General features: G+C 35.9%; 1 protein-coding gene across 13 annotated transcripts in view; it reads right to left on the reverse strand.

Moving 5' to 3' along the window:
- LOC6036934 (voltage-dependent calcium channel type A subunit alpha-1) overlaps positions 1 to 15,840 on the reverse strand; it is a 176,843-nt gene that overhangs the window by 119,671 nt on the left and 41,332 nt on the right. For 12 of the 13 annotated variants that reach the window (XM_038264614.1, XM_038264621.1, XM_038264617.1 and 9 more), the window contains exons 2-6: positions 12,022 to 12,195; positions 7,873 to 8,145; positions 897 to 997; positions 439 to 594; positions 145 to 365 (exon numbers count right to left, since the gene is read on the reverse strand). In XM_038264614.1, the coding sequence (XP_038120542.1) occupies positions 145 to 365; positions 439 to 594; positions 897 to 997; positions 7,873 to 8,145; positions 12,022 to 12,195 (925 nt within the window). Of the gene's footprint in view, positions 1 to 144; positions 366 to 438; positions 595 to 896; positions 998 to 5,970; positions 6,072 to 7,872; positions 8,146 to 12,021; positions 12,196 to 15,840 lie in introns of all 13 variants that reach the window. The other variant, XM_038264615.1, reaches the window with a different exon arrangement.

Genomic DNA, 15,840 nt, shown 5'->3' on the forward strand with positions numbered 1-15,840 from the left:
TAATTCACGGTTTGACTTGTTATCCCCAACTCATCCTAAACTGTTAAAGGCTTCTTTAATATATATTTTTAAAGATAGTAATTGAAATTAGTTTCGTATAACCATAATTTACTGCCTTGCAAATCTAAAAAAAAAATCACTCACCCAGTACAGGATCGCCGTCCAGCCCTCCATCGTGATGCACTGGAACACGGTCAGCATCGCGAACCCGATGTTGTCGAAGCTGGTGATGCCAAAGTTGGGGCCCTCCCACTGCTCGACGCAGGTGCTGTCGCTGCTGTTGCACACGTACGCCCCCGTCGGTGCGATCGTGTCATTGTCGGCGTTGCAGGGCGTCGGAAACTCGCCCTCCTTAACTATTTGAGCTGTGGGTGTTTTTTTTTATTGAGAGAGACAGTTAGGGGGTCATTCATAAGCCATCGCGGTTGAGATACTCACAGATATCTTCTAAACTATAACAACTTCTATGCAGAGCACCCGAGTAAAACTCTAAGCCTATGATTGCAAAGATAACAATTGCAAACAAGACCAACAATCCTATTTGCAGCAACGGCGCCATGGCTTTGATGATAGACTTTAAAACTACTTGTAAACCTGGAGGGTGAGAGGTGAAGGAAGGACAAGAAAACGGTGTTTGTTAGTTCTTCCTCGGTAACCACAAATCGATAAACATCTACAACAGGTGTCACACAACATCGAACGCCCCCCCCTAAGGGGGCGCTTCTCTACAACTACAAGTTTACACACTAAGAAAGAGTTTTTTTGTATTACAAACACACATATCTACAGAGAGAAACAGATATTCTTGAGTGTGGTTTCTTTCTTTTCAGGTGGAAAAGGGTGGAAATCTAAGTATCACACACACACACCGAGTTTGATCTAGCATCGCTACTCACTAGGAATTCCAGACACTAATTTGAGGGGCCGTAACACACGGATAGCCCGTAACGTTCGCAGATCTACTTCGGGCCCCTTCTGCGGGAATAATGTGATGAATCTGTGTGTTTGGTTTTTTCGAAGATACACAGATTTTTTTTTCAATTTTAAACAGGAATTAGCAAACGCACACACGCACACCGGAAACCAGGCGATAGAAGGAAAAATGAGAGAAAAAAAGAGGAAAAAACCACGCCATTATGTATGAAGGAACTATTTTGTAGTCTAATGATTAAACACGAGTTGTAAACAATTAGCCTTACTATGGTAGCTAAATGTTCTATTTGGTCGATGTTATGCTCTCTTAACGCAAACCTCATTTTCATAAATATTTAATTATTTTAATTATTTATTAGTATTTTCAGAAACGAAAAAAATAATAAGCATGAAAATTAAAAGAATAATGTAAGAATAAAAGGACATTGGGAAAATACATTTATTTGATATCCTTTCCTTTATGAGATATTTAAAATATTGCTTACTTTTTCAAACGGGCCTATGAATATAGGATACCCATGGCGCATTTGTTGTTTTGAAAAAGTGCTCTAGAAGTCTTTCAAGAATTAACTTTTTGTGCAAAATTCAGCGAATATCAACTAATCATCAGTGATTTTTGATACCATGATAAAGCATTGAGAGAGCATTACAACAACTAATTCATCTATGAAAACTATCTCTAGCCAAATTAAACGTATTCAACCCCAGATCTTTTTTTTTTTCAAAATGATAGCTGTTCAAAATATGAAGTGATTCCCAAAAAAAACAACCTTAAACGATTGCAAACTTTACAGCTTCCAATAAAGTCGTTTGAATCACGTTTTCCCCCCGAAGAACATTTACGGCCATGTTTTGCCCCGATAGAGCCTTTGATAATGACCAATTGAGACTTTTCTTTATAGTTTTTCTTAACTACCCCTAAGGAACTATACTGTCTACTAATATGGTTATGATATAGAGAGCGCACACCACACTATGAAGCAAACTTTCCGTTCATGAGCCCCCCCTTTGGAATGACTTTTTAATCGCCATCGTCCCTTAACGATCAAAATGTCCTCCCACGTGTCGGTTGGTTTATTTGTTGTTTCGGATGTCTTCCATCATATATTGTGGAAGAAAAAGACACAGCAAAATAATGCTTCATCTATCTAGCGGAACACAAACACACACACGGAAACGGAACGAAGTTATGGTTCAGCTAGTCTGAAGTTCTATACACTATGCGGTTTGTGGAATTCGCTGTAAACTTAAGGACGAGAAACGCACACGCACGAATGTAAATATTTTGTATGGTTAGTTACCCGCGATCTTACTAATAGAGGAGGTCGAGTTTCGAATTTTAAACAATCACCATAATAAAGTTTGACACTAAATTTATTTATTTTTTTACAAATTTGAACTAATCTCTATTGAAATATTCATATCTGCGATACAGAACGACTGTCCTGAGAATGTTTATACTTTTGACAGCAAATGTTTGATTTTTTTAAGCTGCAAAATTCTGGATAGAAATTTACTCAGCTTGCAAAAATGCTGATTTTTTTTCAATTTTATAAAGTTTAAGCGGAGAAATAGCGAATTTTCCGATTTAAACATGCATAATTTAAATTGAACTATTTTCATAGCGCGTTGCTCATACCACTTCGAGAAAATCTGATTCAGATTGAGCGGGAAATTTTTTTTTAAGGATAAAAGCAATTAGTTTCACTGGATGCTAAATACAGTCGACTCTCTGGCTGTCAATATCCAAGGAACCGTCGAGGAAGAGAATCATCAGTTTACAGAACAATGCAAAATGAAGACTCGATTGAAAATATTTTTTTCTTGATACCCAGCTATGGGAGAGAATCATGGCAACGTCCATCAAACAAAAACAAACTAATGTCAAACACCCTTCAAAGTTTCGTTTCGCCAAGAAAAATGTCTATGCAAGCCATGAGAAAGTGAAATTATTGACAACCGGAAGAGATTTATAAAGCAAACAGAATCCAAGGGACCGTTGAGGAAGAGATCCTTCAAGCAAGGGAAAATATCGAGGAATGAAGATAATTGAAGTATGCAGATTGAAGGGACTGAAGAATTCATCGATAGATGGAGAATTATTGATATCGAGAAGATCGACAGCCAGAGAGTCGACTGTATTATCACAGCTATGCTTACGCAAAATATCGAAAAATTCATGACAGTTCATTAAAGTTTTATTAAAGTTTTTTCAAGCAAAACAATATTTAAAAATAAAGATCAGTGATGATTGAAAACATATTTCAGTTTATTTAATTCGATTGGAAAATATTTCAGAGGAATATTCATATTTTGACACCTACAACCCTCTAATAATTTAAAAAAGATTTAAAAATAATTGCCTGCCTTAACTGAAAAAAATTAATTTGATCTTATAGTAAAGAAAACAACAATAAGTCAACTGAATTTCACGTTTGATGAAAAAACTTTAATTAAAAAAATATTAAAATTGTTCCCACTGTTGTAACGAGTTAAGATCTTTATTTTTTTTTAATGCTCAAGGTATGCACGAGTTTAACAAGTATTTTGAAGATTTTAAATGAATTTAAATGAAAAAAAAACAAATCTAAATAAAAAAATTAAGATTGATAATTCAAAAAAATTGCAGTTATACAACTTTGGTTTCTTCCGATCAGTTGTAGCAAACAGGAAGGACTTAAAATTTTCGAGATTTTCTAGATTTTTTGATATGTTTTAGGGGACAAAACCCGCAACTTTTGAGCTATAGAGAAAGATGGTCAAAAAATCTGCCGCCGAGTTATGATTTTTTTTTTTAAAATAGTGATTTTTGGAAAAAATTAAAATTTCTTGCAAAAACAAATTTGACATAATTTTTTACTGCAAAATTGAATTTCCAATCGAAATGTACTTTACAGATTTTTTGATAAAGGGCTCTGTTTTCAAGATATAGCCACCAAAAGTTTGATTTTAGCAAAATATTTGCAGTTTTTTTTTCGATTTTAAAAAATAGTGACCATGAGTGACCATTTCTGAAAATATTTATTTTTAAAAGTTTATAAAAAAATTAAATTATCTAAGAAACATTGAAGATTGGACCTCTGGTTGCTGAGATACAGCGGCTTAAAGAAAAAAAAAACAGGAAAATTGAAGTTTTCTAAGTCCTTCCCAAGCCACCCACCATTTTCTAATGTCGATATCTCAGCAACTAATGGTCCGATTTTCAATGTTAAAACATGGAACATTCGTAAAATTTTCCGATCTTTGTACAACAAAAATATCATATTACAGAAAATTTATTGAACGAACCTGGAAGATGATTTTCAATCACTCCTGAATGTTTCATGAAGATATTTCATCAATAAACTGATTAAGAAACGATTTAAGCTCAAAATTTTTCCATGCGCAAAGTAAACTGTCAAACATTCTAAGCTTTTTTTTCTCGAAACACCGAGTTGATTTACGGGTGCCACGAAATCTCGAGATGGGATAGACCATTTTGGCTGAAATTTGCAGTGAAGACTCCCAAGACATATCCCGTGTGCATGACGAAGACCGATTTTGAAATTTTGCTTTTTTAAAAAATACAACAATCAAAAACTTGCGATTTTTTATATGAAAAACATAATAATACTTTTATCTTTTTTTTTTAAATAAACTTTTTAAAAGTTGGCCTTCATCATACACACAAAACAATTTTTACCGAGTCTTCACCAAAATTTTGATCAACATTGGTTAAAGCGGTGTTAAGATATCGTGGCAACCGTTTTTTGAAACTGCTAACTTCAAATAGCTCTATCTCGGCAATCATACAACCAAATGTCTTCAAATTTGTTTTGTTCATAAATGAAAATGTATATTTTAATGCGCTGAAAACAGCATTAATAAAAGTTGAAGTGTGTGCTCAAAACAACCTTTGATATTTTTTCCGATTTACATGTATGTAACCTCTTGATAAAAATTCTGTAAAATAAAAGAATTATGTGAAAATTTCCTAGGAATCAAGTTAAAAATAATTATAATTCCATTATGATACCACTAAAATGAATGAATTTATGAAAATATTGGTCTTCTAAACCATTTTTGTCTTTTTGATCCAAAAATTCAGCATATCTAAGTCTATGTTTGATAACAAATACACAAAAAACCATGTTGCAATGTATTTTGAATAGTTTACATTCGATTTTGAAAGTGTTTTTTTTTTTTAATTAAAATATTCATCAATTTTGATAAATAACTTTTTTTTGCCTCCTGATTTTTGTTGATGATGATGACGTTTACTAGAATGCATGGACATTCTCACATAGAAATGCTTTTTTTTCAATAATATTCGTTGAAATCTGAAGAATCGTGCCTTTAATTTTGTAGAATTTTTGACCAGCATCCTTATGCGTAACATGCCCAATTCGCGATTTGTACCCATTTCACCCACAGTGGTTGAATTGTATGAATTCAAGATTTGATAAAATCTTAATAGCCTGAAAATGACACTTTTTCTAAGGTGGCTGCTCGAAATTCCTATCAAGCTCATATTTAGAATCAAGTACACTCATACATATTATCCCTGTAATAGATCGTGTAAGTCGAATTTGAACTACTTTAATAACTATACAAACATACTATAGAAATAAAAAAAACTCCAACCCAACCACCTCTAATAGTAGCTTATAACCATACTCAGTTTACACGGTGACGACCACCACTACCTACCCCTTCCCGCCGAAAACCCCTTCTATTCTAGCCACACAGTCAGTACCACAATTGCAGAGCGGCAAATCAGGAAACGGAACTGGAATTTCACACGTTGCCTAGCGTAGCGTAGCGCCTAGCACTCTATCGTCTATCCTATCGAATCTAACCGCGGATCACGCGAACTTAAACAAAAGGAAACTCGAAGAAGAAAAGATTGAGGGGTTCGTGCAGATATTACGAAACTTCGACAAGACTGATTTGTAATAAGAGTTTTGTATTTATTGAGTAATTCTGAGTTGCGTAATACTTGCACGACCCCTCAAGAAAATGAAGAATAAATCTGAGAACCCTGGAGCTCGCGCTTACTTGGAATCCTACTAACGAGTTTAAGCGGTCGCAGAACGCGAAACGATCGAAGCATACGCAAATCGACATCGACGTTGGCCTCGGCGAATATCGTCATGGAGCTGATGGTGGCAAACGGCACGGGCGGATGAGGGGGCGACAAGAAATCGATTAGTCCCTGTACCTACACGTGAAACACGCTCACGGCTAAGAAGGCCGTGAGTTGGCGCTGATTTATTACTGAGTGCCACCACGTGGAGGCATGTTCGCGTGCGGTTATGGTTCGTTTCCGCCCTGCCCCAACTCCACCCTATGAAGCAGTGATTAAATTCCATTTGCTTTGGCCCACCTGCCTTGTCCTTTGCTGCGAGGAAGGACTCTTGGTTGGGTACGAATTGGCCGCCACCACACCGGATTCAAGAAATTGCCCATTTCCGAGAGAAAGTTGTACCCCCCGTTTGAAGGAAGCACGCCGATACACGCACCGGAAGCAAGTTCAACACGTGGCCATGGGAATGTCGTGAGAAAATAGGGAAAACTGAACAGGAGATTTTTTTTGTAATTTATACCTTGAATTTGAAATGTGACATAGTCAGGAAAGGGGATAGGGTAGGGTAGTCATCAATGAGACACTTTTGGTTTTCAACTTTCAACGATTTTTCTATTTTTTTCATCAGCATGTTTTAATGAGCTTTTAGTTGCATTATCATTCTTTTAATGTGTTCTAACATTGACAAAAATATGAGATCGATCCGACATCTATAACCAGAGTTATTCAACTGTCTCATTGTAGACGCACTTGGCAGGAACAATGAGACAGCTGGGGAACAATGAGACACTCTACGAAAATCAACATTTTTCTAGCAAAACATCATGTTTTTGTATTGTTCCATTGCAGGTGACTTGCCTTGAACATTTTAGAGCAATTTTGCCAACATGAAACTTTTAATAACAAAAGTTACACTAAAAAGTATTTAAATTTTGTAAAATCCATATATTAATACCAAATAATTTTGTATTTTTGGTTAAATGAAGTTTAAACTCTGTAAATATGCCAAAAATCACTTTTAATTCATGTTTTGAAAGATTTCCATCGATTTTGAAAAGTTTATTGAAGAAAAATCGAAGTGTCTCATTGTTATCCATGGGCTGAAATGAGTGGGGAACAATGAGACAGCCCTGGATTCTGGGTATATTCTAAATTTTGGCCAAATCTAATGAAAGGACATTGTAGCCCAACTTAATCCCTATAGAACGTCGAAAGAAATTTGAAGAAATATTAGTTTTGGTGTGAATGGCAGCCTACGAGCGAACAAGTATTTTTTTGTCCATAATTTACTTTTACACCCCAGAATCAAACATTTATGAATTACTTTTCAAGGGAGCGTCCATAACCAAAGCCACTAATATGGCAGACGTGTATCCAGTAGACACACCTTTCCCCCAAATATGAGCCTGATTGGTTGAAACTACGACTTGTGAGAGCCATTTTATCATTGTTCCCCGTGTCTCATTGATGACTACTCTACCCTAAGCTCTTTATATGTTTTAAGAACTTTTTTTTTTATTTAAATGGAATGATTTACCTAGGCACAAAAATAAATCAAATATTTCCCTCACCAACAACTTTCGTGACCACGTGTGTAGGAGCAAGGTGCGTAGGCTGCCCTAATTCGATTCAACACTCTGCCAGAGGGAGGAGGCCTCGGTAATTTGTCACAACCATAACCATAAGGTTCCCGCACCAACGCGTAAATAATCCGCACATTACCTGTTCCCAACTTCCCCATTTCCCCAGACCCCAGACTTCATCTGCTAATTATTACCGAATGGCTGGGCAGAGCCTCGTGTAATTAACACGCGTCCCGTAATAAAAAAAAATGGTAAAATTCAAGCTCCGCGACCGCGAGGGGTCCAACTTACCCCGTGACTACGACGAAAAAATCCATTATGTTCCAGATGTTCCTGAGGTAGGAGTGTTTGTGCATGACGAACCCGAGCGCGAGGATCTTGAGCGAGGCCTCGACGCAGAAGATGCCCAGGAAGTAGGCCTCCGTCTTTTCCAGCTTCTGGGCGAGCAGCGTCTTGTCGCCGTGGGGCAGGTGCTCCTCGAGGGCCAGCACCACGCAGTTGGCGATGATTGTCAGCAGCACGGCGTACTCGAACGGGGGCCACTCGATGATGAAGCGGGTGTATCTGTGGGAGGTTTGGGGCTATTGAACCTTACGTAACAGAGTTAACTTAAACTATTTTTAGCAGGTCAATGCAATATCACTTTTGCCTTAAAATCTAATAACTCTTTCGAAAAATTCAGACTGCTTAAGTATTATTTTTATACTTTTAGAAACTGGAACTCAAAAATGTTGATGAAATTCTCTCGAGGGACCATCCATCAACCTTTGGCAGCTGCGAACGTGTACTTTGAACATAAAAAAGTCACTTGTAAGACTTTCGGAAGGTTTAAGGTGGTTTAAGTATAACTAATCTTTTTTTTTCCTTACCCTGACTTTCGTAGAATTTAAAAAGTTTAGCTACTCATGTTTTAGTTTATTTTGAAATTAAGTTTTAATTTTGAATATTTTAATCATTGCAAAAAGTAAAGCGGCCGTGGAGCAGTAATTCCTTAATCCGGCAGATTCCTCGAAGCTAAATTTTTATAATTCAACTTTCAAATGACCGAAACACCCAGTTGCATCATTCGTTCGTTTCAATTCAATATATGGTGCACAAAAAAGTGCAAAATTAAAACCAAAATTTTCTGATCAAGCTCAAATTTAGTGGAGCTATTGATACCATCAAAACAAGCAAGAATCTCATTTTTTCGTATTACTGCGATAACTCGTGATGATTTCAAATTTCTTACATCCAAATTTTTGTAATGGTCTGCACTACAACTTTGTAGAATATTATTACACTCAAAAAAATAACCCAGCAAAGTTTAAAAAAACACACAATTCTAAAATAAAATAAAAAATGTTCTAAATGAAAAATTACCTTTCTGAATTTACGTAATTTCGAAAAGTACATTAAATTTCTCTTAAAAATTACATCTTCAAAAAAACTTCACGGTTGAGAAACGGAATGACAGAGTTTATAAAACTTTTTTTTGAATTTTATTATTCGATGAAAATTACGTTTTTTTCGGAAATTTGAGTATACCATCAAATCTGGAGTGATTTGTGAAAAGATCCAATTCTATCAAACAAAACATAGAAAATCATTTTCAGATGCACAACAAATTTGCTATCGAAAAGAACCTTACACATTTTTTGATAAAGTTTTGAAGTTAATAGTAGTTTATGCAACAAGTTGCAAAAAGAGGATTTCAAGTTTTGCAACGAGTTCCACACAACATTTTTTGCAATTCCGAAAAACTCCCATTGAGTGAAATTTTAAGTAAAATTTGCATGTATTTTGTCAATAATTAAACGATTCAACTTAAATTTTGAAAAGTGTTACTTTTCAAAACAAGTGCTGAAAAGTTGAACTTTTCAGCACCCGTTTCAGTGCTGAAAAGTAAAACTTTTCAGCATTTACTTTGAAAAGTGTCGCTATTCGATTCTGTTATTTTTGGTACAGAAAAGTAGTCTATTTCGTCGTTCAAGAATGACAGGAAAGGGTTCGTTCAAAAATTACGTCCAGGAATAGGGGGAGGGGGGGGGGTCTGAGGTTTGTGACAGCCCATGTTAAAGGTATAGGAAAAGTGCGTGACAGGGGGGAGGGGGGGGGGTCTGAAATCCCGAAAATCACTGGACGTAATATTTGAACAAAACCAAAAGTAAGTAGTTTCACGACGAAATTGCAAAAAAGGTATTTTAAAATACTTCATGAGGGAAAAGCAACCTTGTAAAAAAATCAAAAGGCTGAGAGATTTTTTTACAATTTTCTTTATTTGACATTGCTGATCGAACGGTTGGCTGCTGAAATACAGTTTCTCAAAGTAATTATTTTTTGTGAACATTACGATATTTTGTTTATGATTTTTATTACAATATTGATAAATTTCAGTTAAATTGATTTGAAAATTTATTTTTTAAGCATTATTTTGATATTTAGTGCAAAAATACCATGTTTAGTAAAACGTCAAGAGAGTTTTCAAGAGATTAAAATGTTTTAGTCATAAAACTATTTTTATTCATTTATTTTTATACCGTCATCAAGGGTGATATTGGGTCTGGGGGTAAGATTGGGTCATACAAAAATGCTGAAATGTGTATGACCCAATCTCACCCCAGACCCAATGACACCCCTGATGACGGTACTTTCTGAGAAATCAAAATGGTTCAACAATTTTTTAATATATTTAAATTCTTTCCAGATACTTTTTGTTAAATTATCAAGGAAAAAAGTAACCAAAAATCCCTTTAAAAGCTATTTCACCTAAACTTCTTAAAACTGATAATTATCGAATGACAAAAGACAAACAAAAAAAGTCACATTTTATTTTACTGTCATGTGTTCACAAGTGTCGTTTATATTGTAATACGGTTTGATGATATCTGAGGTAGAATTAGAGCATATAATTTCAATTTTAATTTTTGAAATCTGAATTGAATTTAAAAAAAATTGGACAGAGATAACGTTTAAAAAAATAAGTATCTGGAAGACATTGTGTTGCTATGGAGCGTTCACGTTCAATTTCCCGTCCCGGGAATTCCCAGGATTTCCCCTTAAAAAATATTTCCCTGAAATTCAAGTTGTAATATACATTTGCTTAACTTTGTTAGCAACAAAATTCCGAAAAGGCATTTAAAATAAAATGAAGCAATTAATTTAATTTAATTCAATTCGTTATTCCTCATTGAACTAACCAACATTTCATATCAAGGTTTATTTTATATAATCTTGATTTCTGAAACAACAGGCAACCGAATTTATAATATTATGGAATGGAAATAAACAATTTCTAAAAAAATATTGTAACTTTAAAAAACATAAAGGGTCTATCCATAAACCTTGTGGGGTTCTGAAACGACTAAAAAAATTTCAGTGAGATTTCCAAAAAAGTGTCCGTGTGGTTTATAGATGGTCCCAAATTATTATTAAACTATTAAACAATATCAGTCAAAAATACTTCATGTTCAATACGAAATGTGCCTTTAGCAAGAAAACTAATTTCAAAAACTCCCTTTAAATATTTAAATCTTTGAGTTGTGATTTAATTAAAAATGTGATTTGGAATATAGAAACACATAAAGTTTGATATTTGAACTAAATTTATCGCTTTTCAATTATGTTAAATTGTTGCAAAACTTTTTTTTTCAAGATTATGAGTCAATGTAAATCATAATCGCATTCACTCAAACTGGTTACAGAAGCAAGTTTTAAAGCAAATTATGTTACTAACTGCCCAAACACTATGATACAAAATGGTGACGAATAACCACTTTTCAGTAAAAGTTACTCAAATTCAATAAACATCAACTCGTCGCCGTCGTGCTAACTTGTCGCACGTGCATTTTGGGCCAAATTGAGTTAAGAACGCCATTTGTACAGCTCACAATGCCTCATCTTTTGACCTTCACAGATCCCCAAAATTCGATTTCAATCCTGAGATATTCAATTATAACTCGGGACTCCAGCAACCAACTTCAACCAAACTTCGGGACAATGTACAGAATGGTCAGCCAAACAAAATGTGTTTGTTATTGTTTACATTGCGTGCTCTTTTTTTGTTAATTCAAGGTCAAACATTAAAACGTGTTTTCTCGGAACGTCGAAATGGCGGGTGCGACAAGATAGCACGACGACGTCGAACTATGATACAAATCAACAGAAAGACAACAGACGCTCTAAGTGCTAATGAACACCTTAAATTTTTAAGAAGACTCCAAATAGATCAGAAAATTCATGCTAAACCAAAAGTTTTGTTTATACTTTCATAGAACAAGTGTGCTGGAAAATGTTAGCACTTATCCACATATTCTCATTGGCATGTTTCCATTTTTGAGCATAAGATCCACATAACCGTCTTTTCAAATGTTAATTTTCAGAGAATTTTCCCAATTTACGTCTCAAATTAACGTGACCGATGTGACAACCCGCTGCTGCGTTGCGTTGCACAATACTCACTTCCTAATGATGTTATCCTCGGAGAGGATGAAGAGCGACGTGGGCCCACCTCCCGCGGGAGGCTGGCCCCCCTGACTACTGGGGCCGCCCATCTTATCAGCTAAGTAGTGGCCTCCTTTGCGACCAAACTGGCCCCCGTTGCCCTGGAGAGCCGCTTCTTGAGCCGCTGCCAACCTGGAAGAGAAGAAGAAGGAAGAAGAAATTGAAGTTAGTTTAGCAAATAGAAACATACATTTATATTCGAAAAATACCAAGTATTTATTTTGAACAGAAGGTATTGTTAACTTTTATCAGTATTTTCATTTGTAAATATCGCTTTTCAAATACTTCTCTGCAATTATAACTTTGAACGATTTCCAGAAAACCTTTTAAACAAACTCCCAAGCAAGCCGATTAAAGGGTTTTTCCTCGCTCTGTAATAAATCCACCACAAAAACGGCTCCAAGGGCCTCGACAACGGGACGATAATGCCGTCGTCGTCGCCATCAGTGCTCGCGCCATTCGAGATAATTGACCTAAATTCAGCAATTCCAGTGGCCGCCCATTTCCGGTTCCATTTCCGCCCCCTAACAACACGTTTTCCGGAATGAAATATGGTCTCCCCGTACCGAGGCAGTGGCGGTAGTAGGGTGGTGCATCTAATTGTTGTTCATAAGTGAAAGAGGGGTCCCCCCAGAGTGATGAGGACTACCCTATATTGTGGCGAGGGATGAAATGCAAGATGCATCGATGATGGCGCATTTCCTGTTTGCTTCCACGGCCACGGCCCGAGGCGGACTGCAAACGGGACCATATCCTGGAAGGTTTAGACAAAGACAAACAGACGTGACGGTGCAAGTGTTGACTGGGTTTAAGATTATGAGCACGCACAACTTATTTTCATTGCATTAAAACTATTTAGTTAGTCGTGGGTGGTATTTGCTATGGGGAAACGAAAAAGTACATAAAATAAACCATGAGTCTCAATTTGCATATTTTATTCCATTACATTGAAACTATTATGTATCAGTAATGACAGACAAAATATTAAAAATTAAAAAAATTTCGTGAGTAACTTACGATAGACAAAAATTATAAATTTTACGATACGCAAAGGGAGATGCCTGCAGTGCGATTTAATCGAAGCAACATTGCTTAATCCTCTACAACCCAACTATAAATTCGCTAATATTTCAATTTTCAAAAAAAAAATATCATTTAAAAGCACTGGAAAGAGGAACTCATAAAATTTCTCAACATTTTAGGATTGGGTAATTCTCAACCAACTCACACGAAATCAGGAAAAGTTGCCCCGATCCCTTTTCGATTTGCGTGTAGCTTTTTCCTAAGGGATAACTTTTGTCCATGATCACGAATCCGAGGTCCATTTTTTAATATATCTTAAGGGAGGGCCGGTACAACCCCTTCGATTTTTGAACATGCAAAAAAGACATGTTTTTCAATAATTTGCAGCCTAAAATGACGATGAGATGCAAATTTGGTGTAAAATGGACTTTTTATGTAAAATTAGAGGCCTGATTTGATTGCGTACTCAAAATCAACAAAAAAAAATACTTTTTTTTAAACTCTACCATTTTCCGTTACTCAACTGTAGAGGGTAACGATTCCCGAAATTTTCAATTTTTTTTTTTCGTTCTCAACAACTCTTTATCAGTAAAGAAATATAAACAACTACAAGGAAATAATTGCTGTTCCTGAAAATTATATAAAATGCCAGAATTTTACTCAAATAACAATTGCCTTTTCGAAATTGAAAATTACTTAACTCCAAATTTTGAAAAAAAAAAACGTTCAGGATGGTATGTCAGAGACATAACCGAAAGGCATAGGACCAATCAATTTCATTGAGATTGTTGATGTTTTTGGATTGCTAGTGAAATTTAGAATAAGATTATTTTATTTTGTTTCATAGATTTGTCGGCAAAATTGTTAAAATGTTCCCCTAAGGTGAACCTTCCATGAGAGCACCGGCAACTCCAGGTTGTGGCCACTACTGTCAAAATGGCCATTTTCATGTTCAGTATCAGAAACCTCGAATTTTGATACCCACACGGAGAAAAAAGAGTTCCCAAAATCGTGAACAAGCGTTCATGAAAATGGGAACCTCGAACAAAGTGTTCAAATTCCATGGTACGGTTTTGAAAAACGTACCATGAAATTTGAACACTTTGTTCGCGGTTCCTATTTTCATGAACGCTTGTTCACGATTTTGGGAACTCTTTTTTCTCCGTGCATATTGCCACAACTCGTATGGTTCTGTAAATGTTCCCCCGGGCCCCGGGGGAACCTCCTTCGAGGGCACCAGCCAGTACAGGTTGTGGCCACTACTGTCGAAACGGACATTTTCATGTTCAGTATCAAAAACCATGAATTTTGATACCCATTTTGCCAAAACTCGTATGGTTCTGTAAATGTCCCCCAGGCCCCGGGGGAACCTTCTTTGAAGGCACCGGCCACTCCAGATTTTGGCCACCACTGTCGAAATGGGTATTTTTCATGAGAACCGCCACATCATGGCGACTTCCACTGATCCGCTTGGTGTAGCTTTGTACGAAGTTCCTCCTTCTGCTGCTGGTCCTCTTCTTCTATTGGCTGCTGCTGCTCCGCGCCGGCCCGATGTACCCGGTTCGAGAGCTCGTTCCAAAGTGACCTGCTTTTGCGAAATTTTCTGCTTAAATAGCGGCACAGCCGGAGAACGACACAAAAGGGGCGCGGCCTCGAATGCATACGCTCGCTCTGATTGATCATCTGCCCGATTTGAACTGAAAAATGACTCATTTTGATTGCATGTTTTAAGCGCTTTAACTATGTTTAGTCAAAGTTATTATTTAATAAAACGATAGCTTAAGTCTTTCCCTTTCGACTGCTGATTGAATCTTCTGGATCAATCGGTTGGGGGAAAAGATATAAGCGTTTGAAATATGTCATTTTTTTTGGCACGCTTGTGACGGTTTTGATAAAATTTCTGAACTGGCCCCCCAATATAGTAGGGGAAATAAACCCATTTTAATCAGTCTAAGCCGATCGTCCAATTCTCATCACTTTTGCAGATTTCCGCTATTAAATCAACATTTTTAGATACGTAAACAATGGAAAGTTGCTTGCTCACTTTTATTTGAGCTATTCGTTACTTTGAAACAGTCAAAAACACTTTATGAAAGCTGTAATTCATGATCAAAGTGCTGATAGGCCGATAATAGAATTAGGCTGAGAAAGGGTATATTTCCCCTAAGTAGAGAAATAGTCCTATGTCAAAAATGAAGAAGAGAAGTCTTTTAATTTTAATTTATACTTGGTTTTTCATTTCTAGCCTTGACTGTTTGTATTTTAAAGTAAACTTTGGGCTCGCTGGAGCAGAACTGTTTAATTCTTATAAAATAATAATTGAAAATTAAAACCAAATAATTAACCTAACACATTCTAACTCTGCAAACCAATGAAGCATTGGTGAAATAGAAATGACACCATATGTTTGTTTTTTTTTTACTGTAATTTTAATGTAATTTTACTGTTCTTTTTGTCGCTGATTGGATGTTTAATTTTTTGCTTTGATATTTATGAATATCAAAATTCCCGGGAATCTCGACAAAATTTCCTGGATATCAAGAGGCTTAAAAAAAGGCAAGTTTTTCAGGAAATATGTCCCGAGAATTCCCGCTTGTCACCCTCAACTCACCTTTTTCTTTTTTTTTTGAAAATGTAATTTTACGGGGGATTCAATGTTTTTATCGAAACAACATTAACCCAATTGGTTTTTTTTTTATTTAGAATAAAAAAAAAATATTTAAAAATTTCGTGTTTTTTTCTAACTTTGCATGG

The sequence above is a fragment of the Culex quinquefasciatus genome, chromosome 3, assembly GCF_015732765.1.
Source record: "Culex quinquefasciatus strain JHB chromosome 3, VPISU_Cqui_1.0_pri_paternal, whole genome shotgun sequence".
NCBI classification, from domain to species: domain Eukaryota; kingdom Metazoa; phylum Arthropoda; class Insecta; order Diptera; family Culicidae; genus Culex; species Culex quinquefasciatus.